Source organism: Odontesthes bonariensis, chromosome 21, assembly GCF_027942865.1.
Source record: "Odontesthes bonariensis isolate fOdoBon6 chromosome 21, fOdoBon6.hap1, whole genome shotgun sequence".
NCBI lineage: Eukaryota > Metazoa > Chordata > Actinopteri > Atheriniformes > Atherinopsidae > Odontesthes > Odontesthes bonariensis.
In genome coordinates this window covers 8384162-8402539 of record NC_134526.1, presented here as the reverse complement: position 1 = coordinate 8402539, position 18378 = coordinate 8384162, and the positions used below count along the sequence as shown (strand labels likewise).

General features: G+C 39.0%; 1 protein-coding gene across 2 annotated transcripts; it reads right to left on the bottom strand.

The window, feature by feature from the left end:
• Positions 1–1235: 1235 nt before the first annotated feature.
• LOC142371472 (protein kinase C and casein kinase substrate in neurons protein 3) lies at positions 1236–17615 on the bottom strand. Of its 2 annotated transcripts, none has more exons than XM_075454147.1 (10): positions 17378–17615; positions 14694–14761; positions 8245–8401; positions 7876–8111; positions 6630–6785; positions 5176–5351; positions 4372–4492; positions 4213–4283; positions 3393–3472; positions 1236–3282 (listed from the first exon to the last, which is right to left on the bottom strand). In XM_075454147.1, exons 2-10 carry the CDS (start codon positions 14751–14753, stop codon positions 3173–3175), a joined length of 1167 nt encoding a protein of 388 aa, XP_075310262.1. In that variant the 5' UTR covers positions 14754–14761; positions 17378–17615; the 3' UTR covers positions 1236–3172. The 2 variants fall into 2 exon arrangements, with proteins under 2 accessions (XP_075310262.1, XP_075310261.1); XM_075454146.1 differs by lacking the exon at positions 17378–17615 and adding an exon at positions 17017–17257.
• Positions 17616–18378: the final 763 nt, after the last annotated feature.

Below are 18378 nucleotides of genomic sequence, written 5' to 3'. Positions count from 1 at the left end.
CACAGGTCAGTTCCATCATAAGAGGCTCAACTAAAAACTAGCAAAGCAATACTTCTTTGAAGATGAGTGTGATCACTGAACAAGGTAGTTTGAATTTATTGCAAATAAAAATTACATTTAGAAAACACTTCTGTGGACCAGAGCCAAGACTTCTTTGTAACAGAGCTGGCGAACACTTTGCTGTGCAAAACAAGCACTCAGGTCATGGACTGGGGTGTCATTTCCCATAAATGTTTTCTTTTGCTTGTTTTAAACAAGATAAAGGATGACTCACCACAAAGTGACTTTAACACACTTGCTAGTCGGCCAGTGCCTGTGGCCCTTGTGTCGTGTCTCTCACTTCAGTGCGTTCCTGTATTTAATTAATTGATGAACTTCTTCTTGACATATTGTTTTGAGAGAAACCACCTATTAGTCTCATTTCAGCCATGATTCAATTTCTGAAAGACTGACTGTAGTTATTGAGTTAAAGTGAAATATCCCCCACTTTAGAATTTTAGTTTGGTGATGTTTGCACCACACACAGTAGTCCAGCATCAAGCCTCAGGCATGACAAGGATTTCTATGATAAGATACAATAATACAATATTGTACTAAATGCCAGTCTAACCAAAATATTGTGTACTTTTCCAGAAAAAGAAATAGACATAAGCTCTTTTCAGGATAGGCTACTTGATCGTTTTCATGAAATGCTACAAGCAGCTGAGGGAAGAGGGTCAGAGCTCAACAGAAACTGTCTGCTACAAGCAACAAAACCATCATCAGGTGTGGAAATTCCTTCCAGGGTGAAATCATCATCTCCATTGCCTCTATGCAAACAGACATCCCTGCATTCCCTTCTGCTTGAATTCATGACAACACAGTGCTTTTTGTGTGTGTGTGTGTGTGTGCAATGTTTATCTCTACTTTACTTCTCTCTATCAGCATCCTTAAATACTGTATAAACATTGCTGTGAGCAGGTTGCTGGGATGATCGCCATGTGCTGATGTCAGTGCACATCTGACTCTGTGGTGGAGTCATCAAGATAAAGAAAAACATTTGCCCTGAGCACAAACCTCTAGACACAAACATGTGGCTTTTAAGTGACTGTTGTATGAGTGCTGGCCAACAGCTCTGCTCTCTGGGAATCCAGAGTACGATGACATGGTGATTCACAAACTAGATTACACACACTCACACAATGACAATGTCTCTTTCTGCATACACACTCCCATGATTCACATGTTAAATTCAGTTATTTTTCTCTGATTTGTGAGCTTCAATTTTTATTTCAAAAAGACAGAGTTTGCAAATTCATAGTTTTTTTTACATTGCAAATAAAATCATAAAGCAGACAGAATATTGAAGCTATGAACAAGACAAACAGCCTTTCCTAGAAGGTGTTCTCTCACTTTGGTAAAGATGCTTTTGTATCACACATACGGTCTATCATCACATGGTTAGATAATAGAGGAAGACAAACCATTTGCTCCCTCGGTCTTATCTTGACGGAACAGGATGACAAGTTGAGCAACATGACAAAGGATCTGATGCAGACTAGTCTTATCCATTTAATCTCAAACAGTGAGTACAGAGATAGCATTTCATCTCTGACTTGTTTCCCCCTGCTCGTATGATTCAAACTGTAAAATAAATATCATCTTCAGCCACTCTGCATCAGACTATTGTGAGAACAGAAAGCAGGAAAAAAACTCGCCAATCCATCAAAATGTAAAAATTAGAAACACTTTTTTGGCACTTTCACAGACAAAGAGCTTTAAAATTGGCCAATTACTTAATCATTTGGACTTGATGGTTGTACAGCAATAGCCTGGCCATCAGGAGCAATTTTGATGTTCATTGTGAGCCACTAAGTAAATCACCAACTGTGCGATTAAAGGATATTCTGCTTCTTCTCTTGAGCCTCAATTAGCCTCAGAGTATATATTCTAAAAACTGCAAATCTGTCCTGTTTGTGTGTTACTTAAGTGGCAGTATACTCATTTAAACCCTGTAAAAAATACCATGCTTCATTAAGTCCCATTATTGTGTAATTAAGCACATGAATGATAATATGATGGCCCTACAAAGACAGCAGGAGAAAATGGTTCCGTCTTCATCCAAGATTGCAATCAAGCACAATTAAATGATTTTATAATTACCAGCAGATCAATATACATGTTAAGTGCATTTCATTTGGGGTACCTCATATATAAACATTATTTAGAAGACACCTGACAGTCAGTCGGTGTCTTCTGTGGCTACGTGGCATATCTTTTCAGGAGAAAACTTATGTACAGGGGTGTCCTGAATTTGGTTTTCACAGTATGCTTGAAGATGTTTTTAAGCTATGCTGGAAAAGAAGAGCTGCAATGAAGCTCAATAAAGAAACTTCAGAGTTGAGAGTTGATTCTCTCTGGTTTTACCACGACACAAGTAGACAAGTGGAAAATTTAAAATTGGAAGTATTGGTGAAAATCATTTTAAATAATAACAAGATTGAGACTAAAAGTGTGCTAGAGTTCCACGGACATGTGTTGATGCTGCTATGTTAGCAGTTTCCCCTATTTTATCGGTCTGTTCCTCAATCTGAAGGCTTTACCATGAACTGAAACCTTCCTCGTGACTTTAGCCTATTCCTTTTAGCCTCATAAACAGAAGGCAAGTGCGGATGATGCAACTCTCCATATCTACATCGCAGATTTTTTTTGTACGGCTGCTTCAAATTAATTCTAATCACCATCACCTCTTTCACACACTGCGAGGCTTTGTAAGCATTTAACAGCAATGTGTTGTGGTGACAAAAAAACAAAAGAAAGCTCAAAGAAAATAGCAATCCTCTACTGTACTTTTCAGCACCAAATGCATAAATGTACCTTTAGATTCCAGCATATTTTTTCTTACATTAAAGCACTGTATACATGTGGCTTTGATACAAGTGGTATGCATATTGTATATATTAAAACATTTGAATAAATCCTTCCAAAGATTACAAACCCGGGTAGTTTTTTAACATCCTGGCAAGCAAAAGTATCACCAAAGTGTGATCATACTCTTATCTTTGGCTAACAGCTACTTGGTGTTGATTCTTACAGCACTGCTTTATGTTTCTGACATTTAGACATTCAATCAGGCTGCAAAATGAAGAACATGATGTATCAATATTTTTCATATTCAGTCTTCATACAGTAACTATACCACCTCAACATAGTTGGCAGGGTAAAGCCCCTCCCTCCCACCATCCTTCATCCCGCGACACCAGCCTTGGTCATCCTCATCCTCGATCTTCAAAAACTCCTCACCTGCAGGGAGGAAGAGACATTTCACCTTTGAAAGGGACATTTTATGCAATGATACGCATAATGCTTAATGCTACAAACAGCTATGTGATGTAGTTTTACTGTGTGTTTACCTGCTTTAAAGGACAACTCGTCTGTCTCCTGGCCTACATAATCATACAAAGCTCTTACTCTCACTCCTCCAATCATCACACTGGAGGCCAAAACAAAAAGATGGAAAGAAGAGATGGATAGTTTAACATCAGACTTACAGTTACACAGCCTCTAATCTCTTGACATCTTTTGAATTTAACCATTTCAATCAACCTTTTCTCAAGCAAAACTTCAAATTGAGCATAAAAATATTTCCATGGAAACATGACCACTGGCTGTAAGTGCCTACATTCATTTCTTTGCTTGCACGGACACACATCCACATGTCCTCTCCTTACATCCTAAGTTTAGCTTGTTTACAGTAGCCTGTAGGTACCTATCTGTGTCAATCCTGCCCTCCGCAGAGAGAAAGATTTTGGGGATCAGCTAGATGAACAGTTGCATAGCATGAACTTAGATCATCAAGAACAGTGTTCAGGTCTTTCGTCCCTTCCACTCTTGGTTTGAGTGGAGAAACTTTGGGAAAGATATGAGGACGGAGGAGCTGAGGTAACGGGCACTTATCTCACAAAATGAGACATCCATACTTTGAAATTCTGATTTTTACATTTTTAGCACTTGTGATTCCTCTATAATTCCTCTGGCATGCCACCTCATTCCTCTCCTCCAAAACAGGACCTTAAATATTCCTAAGGATGTTTTGTTAAGATCCATTTCAAGCTTACAGGAGGTGGATGAGGAGAGGAGCTTTAAGTCAAAAGGTTCCCAGGTTGCACAGCATTGCACCGGTGAAAAAGTTTAGTCCACATTAGCGGTTTCCTTTATGAAACATGCATTCACCTTTTCTCTATTGCTCCTTTCTTTTCCACTTCTTTCTTCCCTTTCTTAGTTTTCTTTTCAGGTGTCCATTCCTGACAACCACAGGAGTACAATCATGTTTAAATGCTCAAAATCAAATCCAAATTTAAACATTAATATAGAAATGAAAAAAAACAATACCTGGAAGTGAGGCCAGTCAGTTGGCATGCCGGGCCCGTGAGTGTTTTTCCACCAGCGAAGGTCCTCTTGCTCATCGATGGCCATCAGTGTGTTGTGGAGCTCACTGTACACAGCCATCACACTAAAGGAGAAGTGAGGAATAAAAATCAGATCTCAATTTGCTTTCCGTTCTCTCCTTCTCAAGAAATGTATATATATATAATACATCACAATGACAATAATATGATGAACAAAATGAGCAGAAATAGATGTTTAATTTTTGTTTCTTTGTGAGTTTTATGTTATTTCATGTTGTGCGTGTTTTTTTTCCCTTATAAATAAAGCTTGAATTGAACATGTGACAACTGGATGATCCTAGCGCAATAAAAGTTCATTTATATTTCTAATAGACAAAAAATCCACTTGGACAGCCATCCAGGAAATTTTGAGTCAAGTGTTACTCCAAAATTAAGCAGTTTAATAGTGCATATAATTCCTCTCATATAGCCTTTTCCCCGCTGTAGCTTCTATGAAGTAATTAAGCCACCGCCTTATCTATTATTTCCCTTATTAGAGAAGTTGTGACTCACTGAGAAACACTCATGTGCTAATATGTAGCGAATGACTTTTAATTAGGATTGAATTAAGTGAGATTATTGATTTCAGCTCACTTAAATAAACTACACAGCCAGGCACAGGCTCAGGAGATCCCAAATAAAAGAGATCGTTTCTACCCGTTTAACCATAAATTGATCTTCTAATCAGCAGAGACAGCAACACCTGTTTTTATTGGTCACCACATACATGCTGTGTGCTGCAGTTCACCTCTCATTGTTGGTAACATCTAGGTGTTTGTGGATGGAGAGGAAGGCCTGTTTCAGGAATACGATCCTCTTGCGCTCCTCATCCTGTGACTGGTCGAAGATTGACTCCATCTCCTCCATATAGCGAGGAGCATAGCGGTTCACCTCCTCCAGGACCTTCTCATAGCGGACACGAACCTGTAAACATTTCAAACCAGAATAACAGACATGCATAGAGAATTAATCTGAGTTTTAAAAATCAAACAAAGTGTTTTATTTTCTTCTTTAAGTGAGAAGATTACTATTCCTGACACTTGCTTTAAATCTCAAATAAATTCATTCGAATTCATTCGAAGTCCTTCTTTACAAAAGAAGCTCAGAATATCTAAAACCCAAAATTAAGATCATCTTTACCAGTTTTGGATTATAGGCTAAAGCTTAAAGGAACCATGGGTAAAAATTCTAGTGGTTAAGATGGAGATAGCAACCATCTGAAATGTCATCCACTCACTATTTTTGTAGTCAAAATGCATCTATTTTTCAGCTGAGAAAAGCTACACTAATATTTATCCATGTTTACTGTCTTTGCTGATCCTTCACAAGCTTCACATCTTAAAGCTTTTACCTCTTTAACACGGTTGATTCATGCCTGTTTGTTTATTACATGAAAAGTAACGAAACCTCAAACTTCTCACAAAATAGTATCGATATCAACTATTTTTCCATGTTTTACTTATGAGCAATACTCTTCTTCTATTGCCCTTTTCTGGCAATAATGTGGCCATTCCCGTTTAGAAAGACCAACTGAGCAAATTAATAAAAATGGTGCATTCTAACATACTTAAATCATATTTGATTAAGCAAAGCAATTAGATACTAATAGAAAAATCATTTTCAGAAATATAATATTTTTTTCTCATAAATCTTTGTTATTGTTACACATTAAGTTTAAAAGACTGAAAGCAGGGGCAAATAAATAATCTAATCACGTCCCATCAAAGTGGAAAAATGAGAAATGGACTTCACTTTTAGAAGTGAAAGAGCTTTACAATTTGCCTCTTACTCAGCCATTTATGCTTGATGGTGATGGAGCACTGGCCTGGCCATCAGGAACAATTTGGATGTCCTACTGTGAGCCACTGATTGAACCACCAGTTGTGCAATTAATGGCTCACTTGATGTATCTATTGAGCGTTATTCACCCCCAAAGTATATTTTCCAAGAACCACAAAGCTGTTTTGTTCATATACTATTTAAGTGATGATATACTTAGTTTATACAATATTCATGAAAATATTGTGTTTGAAGTAGGATTTCTATTGTATCCCGCTGTTTGTGTAAGCTTCACAGAATATCTTTAACCCCAAATAAAACTTAATCAACATATAAACCGATGAAACAGATTGAGATCAATATCACTTTAACAGCCAGGAAAAACCAATGAAAGAAAGAGAAACGGTGACATGCTAAACTCACCTTCTCAGCCTCCTGTTCAGCCACCTCTCTCTCCTCCTGGATCTTCTTCTGTTTGTCGATGGCCACGTCGGGGTTTCCCTGAGCGTGTGTCTCTCGCTCCCTGGCTACCTGCTCCTTGCGGCTCACTTTATGGTATGCCCTTCTGGCTTTGTCCAGCTGTGAACAAAGCAGAAAATATGTTGACAATCTAATAATTGTACTCAAAGTCGAATATGCTGTAACAGGAAAAGTATCAATCTACTCAAAAGAGCTTCAAAATAATCTAAATAAAGTTGGAAATACATTAGGTTCCCATTTTTAGCATATATGACATACTGATTATCCGAAGGGCTTGTAAATAATTGGAATATGTAGTTATGTCTCAGGTGGATATCCACAGTTGTTCTCAGTCCAGTGGTTGGAGTAACTCTCTTGACTCCAGTGACTCATCATTTTAAATGCTAATGAGAAATTCTGGAGAACTGAGTGGCTTAGAGGTCTCTGTTCAGGTCTCTAAAGCTTTACACAAGATGAGAAAATGTTTGCTGGGAATGTGGCAGAGAAATGCTCCCAAAAGCAAACAATAAATGTCATGTCTACAAAACTAGTAGTACTTGGTGGCTGTGTGGGAGAATGTTAATGTGAATCACTAATAATGAGACCACTCTAACAAGGACCACTCAAATATGTGTCCGACGGGAGTTACCCCATTTTGGATGACATCTGAGGGCAAAAAGCCAATAATTTAGTACAAAAAACTGATAAATAAAGGATGATACAGATTAAGAGAAACCTTGCATTTTTACTCATAGGACCAGTTCTGACGTGTTAGTACTGAGTTACAAAGACCAAGCTCGTAACTACAATCTAAAGGCCTCAAGATTGATAGCCGTAATTTTCATTGTGCACATAAAAGGTTGTGCTCAGTTAAGTTGATGTTAATTAAGAAGTTAATAAGAAAAGTTAGGAACAGCTTAATTCAGGCAATTAATACATTTCCAACTTGTCTGTTTCTTGAACAATATTCCAGCGGAGTGGTTATGAAAAATAAAAATAAAAAAGGATCACAATAGAGAAACTTTACCTTGCGTATAGATGGAGAAAAGAGCATAATAAAAATGCATACTTTAAGACATGAAAGCAGCAGAGTATAAAATGACAGAACGCATTATGAGTGCAATATTTGATGCAAACAGTCTGCACTGAACTAAGTCTAACAGTATGCTTTGTATCGGTAAATGTAGCCTTTCCATCTGAAAACTCTAACCTTTTTAAGTCGTTTGGCCCATGGCTTTTGAGCACGTGCAAACCCTGTCTCGATGTCCTGTGACTCCTTGAAACCTCCAAATAATTTCTTATGGAAGGTGTCCTTCTGCCAGGTCCTGACCCGGTCTCCGTCTTCCGATACCAGGGAGCGACAGATGGAGGCGTGTAAGGAGGCCAGACGGTCAGCGGAGGACAGAAAACACTGCCAAGCCTTCAGAAGAGATCCATATAAAGGACCTGAGGGAGGAAGAGGCACAGGAGGCATATTTTAAAATCTATTTTGTATTTTGGAAAGAAGTTTGCATTTGGAAACATTTTTTGTCACCATCATTTTCATGTTTATCAATGGTGTTACAGTTATCGCACTTACTAGAGTCCACAACTGGTTTCCACTTGTTGCTCCACTCGCTGAGCTGCTGAGCGTACTGCCTCTCCACACGAGCTCTCTCTTGGAAACATGCCACTATGTCATTACAGGCCTGGAAAGCATCCTCGGTGCGCTTCACAGTGCCCTGATAGTTCCCAGGCTGCCAGGACAACAAAGAGAGAGGAGGAGGGATGAGAATAAACTCACGGGTGACGAGGGAGGTCAAATGAACTCAAATTCTCTTTTAACTTTCAGCTTGTGCAAGTCAAAAAATGCCAACAGTGTTTTCTAGTATCCAGCTCGGTGTTTTGTTTTCTATTTAGTGTCATCATTACAGTGCCAGACAATACAAAAGAGTACGTGTTTACACTTCATTTCTTGTAAACTGAATTAGACAAGCTAATTAAAATGAACAAAAAAGTGTTTATTCCTCTGTTATGACCGAATCTTTTAGAACTTAAGATTTTCACAGTAATGCTAGCATGAGAAGTTCTACTAATAGAATTACTATTGACATTAACTACTACTACTAAGCTTCCACTGCTGCTGCGCACTGCAGTTTCCTCTTAGTTTTAAAACAAGACAAACCCCTTTTACCAGGACAATAACTGTAATATGAATTGTTCTATAGACACACCTATTTTCAGCTGCATTTGAATAAAGCTCCAAATCTGAAGCTTGAGTTTAAAAAATTAATCACATTTTAATTACTGATTTTATCTGATTTTATCTATTGTTCTTATTTCTTTCTTTTTTGTTTAAAATTTAAATCATGCTTTTTATTTCTACTGTTTTAATGTATCTGTAAAGCCCTTTGCCCTGTAGTTGAATTGTGCTATACAAATAAACTTGCCTTGCCTTGCCTATGGTTGCTTTAGTGAGTTTACAATATGGAGCACGACAAAAGAGAAAAGATATTGACTCATTGAATATAGACAAAATTGAAAATGAAACCTTGATATTTTGCACCAGCAAGAAAGTATGCACAAATTAGCAAGTTATTTAAATAAAATTTGGCTTGATTCACAAACCATATTCCAATAAGCAATACCAACTTTTTAAAACTATTACAACAGCTGGAACCCAGTGTACTCTTAACAATACCCACAATAAACTCTGTTTGAGCATGCAGATGGACACAAATAGTAGATTTATTGTGTAAACAGTAAGTATAACTTTCAAATCATTGATATTGGAAGTTTGATTGTGCCCGCGCCACAACTTTACTTGCTTTTCTATTTTGAAAGAGGCAGAAGTTTTCACATATAAAGAATAAGCTTTCTTATGCATTGCAGACCTGGTGACAGAGCACCTGGTGTTGTTTAGGCCTGTCAGGCATCTCCCACAGTAAAGTCGCTACGATGTGATTAACCACCATAACCATTCACACAGATGCTTGAGGTAGTAGGTGTCGCTACTGACTGAACTTAAGCTGTGTGAGAAGTACAATATGAAACCCAAATGCAGCTACAGATTCACTACACCTTTTAGATGTTTTACTAACATTATAATAATAATGGTTGTAGTTTCTTAGGTTTTGATTGGTTATTCAGATGCCTGTAGACACTGACATGTTCACACTCTCTTCTCTGCAGCTCTTCCTGTGTTTCAAACACACCTCTCATGAAGTGCATACCAGGTTGCAAAAAGCAGGAGGTGTCTGATTAGGAGTAGGAGGCAAGGTTCACATGAATGCAATGTGTCAACACTCAATGGTGGGCCTGGGGAATGGAATTGTAGCAACAATTAACCATTAGATCAGACAAATGACTTGCAAGGTGGCTTAATTAGCAGATGCCTCCACTGCTGCTTGAGAAAGTTAAACTTTTCTCAACTTTCCACCACAAGCTACTTCAGCAAAAAGCAACAATTCAATTCAGTAAATCAAGACGTGACCCCATTCAAAGTGAATAAGAAGCACAACCTCTTGACACCTGAAACACATACTATGAATCCAACCTGAAAGGAACATAACCTTGTTGCATGTTGCACTATGGAGAGCAGCAAGGAGAAGTGTGCATGCACGTTTGTCTCTAAATGCATCAGAATGACCCATCAAAACCCAAAAAGGCACAAATATTCTAAATGTTTTAAAAACTGTTTCAAAGTGAAACAGAAAAGTTTAGATTATATAGTTACCTTTGTGTACACATATTGTACTTCCTGTATGAATTCTTGCTATTCCTGCGGTGTAGAGTACTACTGTTTAGGAAGAAGACCTAAGAGAGCCCAATGTGCCTGAATCCTTGGGGAACTCATTAGAAAATGTCATCGGGATAAGGAAAGTTCATAGGAGAGGTTGATGAGTACTCAGGAAAGGAGAACCGCACTCCAATGAGAATCCAATCAGAGAAACTTACAAGAAGCTGTGTGGGGTTCTGCTGCACTGAAACTACAAATACTCAATAAAAAATGTTTTGGATACTTAGTTTTTTGCAATATTATCACATTTCGTCAAAGAAAATCTTAAAGGGAACATAACATTGGAGGTTAGAAAAGTTCCTAAGTAAAACAGGCTGTTCATCCAGACCCCGAGTGAACTGTATGTGCTGTGTTTACAGAATAATTTGCTTATGGAATGATCAATGCAGTTGGCATACTCACAGCCTAACCAACCACACAGCAAGTGACAACCAAATAAAACAACGAATAAAAGTAAAAGTGAAGTGTTAAACTAAGGTCCCAAATATGGCACAAAGCCCATTACCCTGGGTAAAAGACCATCCAAATATCTGATGTGAGCCATTGCTCTTCTTTAGGAACACTTTTATTTATGCATCTATGCATACACATGAAAACAGGAAAACTTAAGAATATAGTACAAACATCTATGAGACTCATTTCATGCTTTGAAATTTGCGGTTCAGTCAACATTAGGGCTCACTGTCCTGACACTTCAACACCTGAGCAGCAAAAGTTAGTTAGCCAACCACAAGCCTTAAATGAACGGGCTGCTCAGTCTACTGCTGAACCACAGCCACACTACTCCGAATTCTACCACCACTCAGTTATTGCAGTTATTCACAATATTTGCAACTCAAAACTGATATTTAACAAATATATCGTAGCAAATAAGTGAGAAAGAGATTCATTCATTCAAGAGATCATTATCATGACTGTTAAACAATACTTTGTTGTCAGCATCTGGGAACATTTGACCGAGGACTGTTCATAGGTAACTTAACCTAACTTAACCTATCTGCCAGCACTGTTAAGGTACACTGGTTAACACATCTCATTTGTTTAATCCATACAAAGATCAAAGTGTAAAATGCTTATTTGTTCTTATGGATATAGGACAGAACTTTTCTTGGCCAGGAACCAGAACTTTAGAGGTCGCATGACTGCTCCCAGTTTCAGTCATTGCACTATGTCAAGCTAAGCTAACCAGCAGCTGGCGCCAGCCACTTTTGTCTCAGATAGTGATCAATTTCCATCTAATTCGGCAAGAAAGAGATTTCGTAATTCCTAAAATTTCAAACTATTCCATTACTGACTGCTGTGCAGCTATTGAATTCACAGTTAACCTTGCCAGAGAGCAACACACAGTACTTAGAGCTGGAACTTACTGAGCTAAATGGAACGCAGTCATTATTTTGTTTGTCATTTTGAGGTGTCCACTATGTGAATTGTTATTTGTCCTGCTACTTATCCTAATACCCCCTACCCACTACGCTTCTGCCCCTTCATCTTTTCACAGTTAGTATCAGCCCCTCCTCTTCACACAGCTGTGATAGTGCTGCCGCAGTCTCAGCTCAACGCTCGTGTCCCACAAGCATTAAGTTTCCTTTGGTAAACTCATTGACCAGCAGCAGCACGGTGGGGTGTGGTCAGCTGACATGACCAACAACTATGAATGCCAGACAGAGAGTGAAGACAAGAGGGCAGCAGAGGCAAGGCCCTGAGTGTAATAACATATTCCAAGCAAGTGTGTTGTTTGTGGATGTGGAATTTGGAAATCTCTGCAATTTTCCTGGCAGCTGCCATCAGCTCCTGCTCCGCACTAACTCCGACCCTCTTCACTTTCTGTCAGATCCGTTAGTCACTGACATGTGTAGACAGCTGGTCAAAAGACACCACACACTGTGTCTTGTCATGCTTTGTTAAATCACTTGAAGCAGTGTACTTCATGTAAAGCCCACTGAGCAGTGAGTGAGGAACTCCTCAAAGCTGACCTTTTTAAATTTTTAATCTGTGAGACAGACTCAGTAACATCAAAGATGGAGCTCAAGTTAACTGAGCAACACATGCTGATATATGGACTAGATTAAAGCTCTCAATAGAAATCATATGAGACAGCACTTTTATCTATGTCATGTTAATGATAATGATACTGTCTGCATATTTGTTACATGAGAGCCAGAACACAGCTTTTCTGATTTGTTTTACCCCTCTTGACAATGTAAACCACAAAACTCAAATTTTTTCTTTTGCTGTTTTTTTTTTTGGTGTTTTTGTGAGACTGTCTGTGAGATGATATGTTATTTTTCTGAGTAACAAGTGCTTATTCTTAATTGTAAGCAGACATTTGTTCCTCTTTTAATCTTGGATCCTAATGGGACTCATGATTAGTGGTTCATTAAACACATGCACAGCAGATTATAACAGAAAAACCTACTTTCTGCAACATGTTTTAGACAAATCAATATCTTGGGCATCTTTAATAGAACATTTCTAATATTTCTCAGATCAATCATTGTATTCTTACATGTTTTCATTGTCATCGAGTGTAAATTATTTTTTCTAACTTGTCACACTTATTTTAAAGACACTGTAGACTGAAGTTAAGCTACAACGTGTATAAAATGTGCACCAAGACTGTAAAAGTAATTTATTGTCAAACTATTACAGCCTTTGTAAAGCAATCTCAGCAACCATGAATGTATTTGATGTAACACTAACTTTCTAAAGCTTTAATCAGAATCAGTTGGGTTGCTTCACACCAGTGCCCTACTTGTTTCCCCCTCTCTTTCCTCCTTTCTTTCTCTCTGCCTCTGTTGTGGTTTGCACTGACTCTCTTTTCTCGTCTGCGAATTAAGCAGAAACAGCTGAGGAATCCAGTTTGAGGCCAGCGGCAACGCTGCAAAGACCCAGTTGGCCAATCTCTGAGGCAGATGAAAACCCGATACTAGACAATCTGTACAGCAGCAACTAGTAGTATCAAAAACCTGGAAAACCTCATTACACATGTTGTATAGATTTCATATAGTGTATACAATTCAAAATTAAAACCACATGTGTAGGATGTCAGCAGAGTGAAAGAGCGCTGGGAATCACAAGTAAACAGTCTCCTCTTTGTCACATTGCTCAGGATGAGTCAGCTGATGATCAGTTTTCCTAATAATACTGGTGAGGGAATCCTGTTCTAACAAAAATACAAGTTTCTGTGTATTTGGAGGTGGGGCTGCTGCAAAACCCCCTGTAGTACAAGGTCAAAGCATGTCTGTTTCATGAAGAATAGTACAGCAAAAAATGAATAACTGAGTGAGAACATGAAATATTTATTTTATTCTGATATGTTAGGATCACCGTCATGAAAACACAGTGATTCATTTTTAAACCATTGAAAGGATCTCTATTAGTTCTCATATGGTGAGTAAACTCTAAAACAATGCAATAATAGTAAGTATTGGCTGTGAAAAGTGGAGATGAAACCTTGAAAAAGGAATGTGTCTAAAGTGTGATAGCAGCATGAACAAAAAGCCCATGTATGAACACTGCAGACAGCTCCCAACCTTTTTAACATGTGATGACTGTGCAAATAAAAAACAGAAGAGCCTAAGTTTGCAGTTTAATGACAGACAGCCCTTGAGCATGACAGCAGGATGACACAGACAGGAACTGGCCTGGAAACACATCAACACTACAGGAGGCTTCCGAAATTACAGGAGGGGAGAGATGAAAGTGGGGCAGCTCATCGAGGCCAACAAGAGACAAAGCCGCTGTTAAAGCGATAGCACACTTAAATTAGACTGCAGAGTACTCTGGGTTTGCATAATGGAAGTTTTTTTTTGTCACGTTACGACAGAAACAGGTTTAAAAGAGAAGAAAACAGCCACCAATGAGGTGATAATGTAGCCCTGCTGCAGCTTAACAAGTTTAAGGATGTTTTGGAGAAAAGTAGAAATGGAACTAAATTTTATCCCAAGAGAACAGACTCCAGCTAGTTTGTCAAACGAATATAGTTAAATCAAACACCCAGTGAGCCAAACACTATTACAACAATCCATGTGGAAGGCAGTCATGTCCAAGCAAAGCAGTTCAGAGAGGACAATAGTTACTGCTCATGCTTGAAAATGAAAGCACGGTCTTGTTTAAAAAAGACCCGTAGCCTGAAAGACAAAACTATTTGGTCTGTTTTGACTGGAAGGCCACTCAGACTTGAGATACTCAGTCTTGACATACCTCCCCGTCCCATCAGAATGACACACACACACATATAGTGCACATACCATCCAGAAGCTGCGGTTGTTGACATCCTCGGGGCTGTTTTCAGATGACAGCGTCGACATTTCGTCCTCTGAGAAAATAGAGCATTCATGATTAGTTCTGACCAAGGTATTGCTCTGCCTGGTAATCTGCATACTAACCTTTGCGTTCACTTTATCTCCATACATATTCAGTACTAAATCAATGTAGCTATGTGGGGTTATGTTAGAAATTTGAACTGTTAATGTTCAAATAAGTTTGCATTTTTGCTCTTATAAAAACAGATGTTGCACAAATGAGCCATTTCTCTATTGCCAACTCTGCGTCTATCACTCTTGGACATATAACTTTTTAATGCCTTTTTCAGTTGCTACTCCACTGTAACTCCACTTCCTGTGGGGCATGGGACTCATTAATGTGCTTCTGTCTCAGGCTCTATGATATGAGAGCCAGTCTCAGATAACTGCAGCTCACTCTTGTCAGGACTTATGTCGAAAAACACGGCAGCTGTGACACATGTCCGTGGATGAACTGTATAATGAGGCTCTGTGTACCCATGAAAGAGCTGGACTTCTTTTGGAATTTGACTTGGAGAGTAAATTTGAAGCAGCAGACGTACTGTACATTAAACGGAGGTTGCTAATCATGAACTCTGACAACACCAGAAGGCATGAGCTGTACTCTCCCAGCATTCCCAGCTTTGCAACATGAGCTTTCTTAAAATAAACAGGGGCAATGGGTCAACACATCCTCTCATCCAAATTCACTTATTTCCCATGCTGGTGGCTTTCTGAGCTTTGAAAAAAAAAAAGAGAAAAAAGGCATACTTTTTATTCTTACTTCACTTCTACTTTACTCTTATTTACTTGGACTAGATGGTCTTGGAGCACATAATGGAAAAGATGGTGAGTTTAGTTAACTCTAAACACAGTCAATGTCTGTTGTTCTTAAGCTTTGCCTCCAAAGCCCCCTCCTGCAGAGGAGGCTGTTATTAACACACAGGCGAGTATCAAATGCAACTGTGGGAGTTCCAGAGACCTCCTGAATGCTTGTTGTTTACTGTGGATTCTTCATAATCCATTTCTTTAAGGAAAAATGGGTCTGGGTTCTTATGGGCCAATTTCAATCAAATGGACTAGAAAGAACCAGAGGAACCTGACTGTCTCTCTCATGTTGTCAGCATGGCAACAGATTCAGCATATATGACAACAGAGTTATTTCTGCTTTCATTCCAACAACAGACATGTACACATGACGACAGGTTACAAGGACACCTGAAGGCTTTAATCTGCTCAAAGGGAAGTGATCCACTCACAGTGTTGTGATTTCTGAGTGTTACCTAATGCTCATGTGGCTCCAGTTTAGGGAAAAAAAGAAACTTTTCCAGTTAAATATTTAAGCACACAGCAGTTTTGCCCTCTGGTGTTTCACACAATTGATGCACTTGCAGTTGAACTTCACCCCGACAGAGTCTTCATTTCTTGTCTGTTTTCTTCCTTACAACCAAGTCTCACAAATGCCCCCTGAAGGCACACAATTAGATTCAATGATTTTCCTCCACATCCTGCTGTTCACGGGGTGTCACATGCTCTGCCAAGAGAATAATGTCAAGGCTCTCCAGGCCTGAGTCTTCCTCGGCCTCGCAGCGTTCATGCCTCTGCCACTGAGGTCTTGTAGTAGATTATGCAACCAAGACATCTGCACTGGGTCGCAAATATAATGAATCTCCTCCCTTTTAACCCTTGACCTTTACTTCCCAAATCCTGTCCCCCTGCTGGCTGGCTTTCCTCAGGGTATGACTGAGTTTTTAGAGGAATGTTGGGGAGGGGGAGCTCTGCTGTCTGCAACTGATATTAAATAATGTGGCGTTCCCTTTGCAATACATACTGTAACCTTTAATTAGGGTTACAACCAAATGATTTGTGTTAAATCAGTGCTACCGTATGCACAGTTAATCTCATACTAGTTGACAGCAAAGTAAAAACTTTGGCCCTCCACTACCTCTCACATATGGTTTTTTGGACTTTACAAGAATTATGCTTCAGTCGTTGAGAAATGCATCATCTGGAATCAATTTCTTAGCCACACAGACCTTTCAAAAAGGCTTTCGTAGCTTTTATAATCAAGTTAAACATCCTCTAAGAGGGTGGGATTGACCCAGATTCCACTCCCTACACTCATGTTAATGTTATTTTAGAAAGTCAAATGAAGTGAAAATAGAAAAACCTGCGTGTGCTTTTTGGTTATCATATATTTTGCCTACTAACCCCACATTTCTTCACTTATTATAAATTAGCCACAGAAACTGAAACTTGTCCTTTAAGTACAACAGAAAGTAAGACTTACCGTCTACAAAAACAGATCAATATCCACCATGCGTCATCCAGACTTTCTGCTATATATCTACATATCAAATGAGAAATTTCTCATTTCTCAGTCCACTATCTATCGAAAAGTTTACACTTGAAAAACAACCAACTAAAGCTGGTGCTCATTGAAGTTTCAATAATCCATCTGGAGTTCCAGCAAACCAAACTCTTTCACCCTTGAATCCTGTACACACTCCCTCCTCCCTCTGCCCCCATTTCATCTGTCACACATAACTCAGCACACAGAGGAAATATATAGCAACATACGGACAGAGAAGCAGAAATAGATCTCTTTGAAATGCAACCATTCAGCCAATGCAAGTAAACAAGTTTCTTACCTCTGAGTGTTGGAGCCCCTCCTGATCCACTTTTTATTTCTTTTGTCTGGCTATTTAAAACTTTCTTCCTCCTCTCCCGTCTCTCAGCCTCGTCTCCTCTCTGCCGTGTCTTCTTTCCACTCCTCCTCGCCCTCTGCAACTTTGATTTTCCACTCGTTCGGGACAGTGCAGCTCCTGCTCTTCCCCTTTCTTTGGCCCACTGTTTGTGTCAGATGAGTTGGCTCCTTTTTTTTTTCCTCCCCAGTTTTCTCCCTCCCTTCAAAATCTATCTCCTCCTCTCTCACCAACACAGCTGCAGGAAAGTTATTCTCTTGTTCTTTGTACGTCACCACTTGTTGAAGATTGTCTCTTCTTTCTTTTATTTACTTCATCTCCCCCAGAGTGGTGTAAATGATGTGTTTAATATAGTGGATGTTTGAATGTTTGAGTGTGTGTGCGTTTCTTTGTGAGTCAAATGATAGCTGAGTCACCGAACTAGAGTCCGTTTAAGTATAGCATGTGTCTGCATGAATGACTGCTAAGCAACTTTTGTTGCTTAGCAGTCAAAAGTTTAGAAGAAGAACAAGGAAAATTCCCAGATAAGAGAAGGTCCATACCTCTGTGCTTGTCTTTAACCCCCTTTTCTACTCCCCTCAACATTCAACCAAGATATTTTGTGAGGCCTGCCTCCACTGCTGGAGGATACATCCGGTGTGTGTGTGTTAAACCCAGAGCTGCTTTAAAATCAAAGGCCCCCGAAGAATGGTTCACACTAACCTCGTGCAACACTCAACTTGTGAAACTTATCCTTGTCAGAACATGCCATGTAAATAACGAGACAGTTGTGCATTGCAGTGCTTCCACACAGCTGCTACCTGAGTTAATAATCCTATAATCAAATCTGGAAGAATGGTAGACAGATATCGAGACAACAGTGTGAGATCCTGTAATTAGAATGATAACAGAGACAGAGAATGTCAACACGTGAAATATGAGGTCTGAGTAAAGTCGTAGCTATAAAT

Excerpts from the sequence above, each read along its gene's own strand:
- LOC142371472 (XM_075454147.1), bottom strand. The coding sequence starts at position 14,753 with ATGTCGACGCTGTCATCTGAAAACAGCCCCGAGGATGTCAACAACCGC. Across the intron at positions 8,112-8,244 it reads GAAACCAGTTGTGGACTCTA|GTCCTTTATATGGATCTCTT; the intron begins GTAAGTGCGATA and ends TTCCTCCCTCAG. Across the intron at positions 6,786-7,875 it reads GGGCCAAACGACTTAAAAAG|CTGGACAAAGCCAGAAGGGC; the intron begins GTTAGAGTTTTC and ends CTTTGTTCACAG.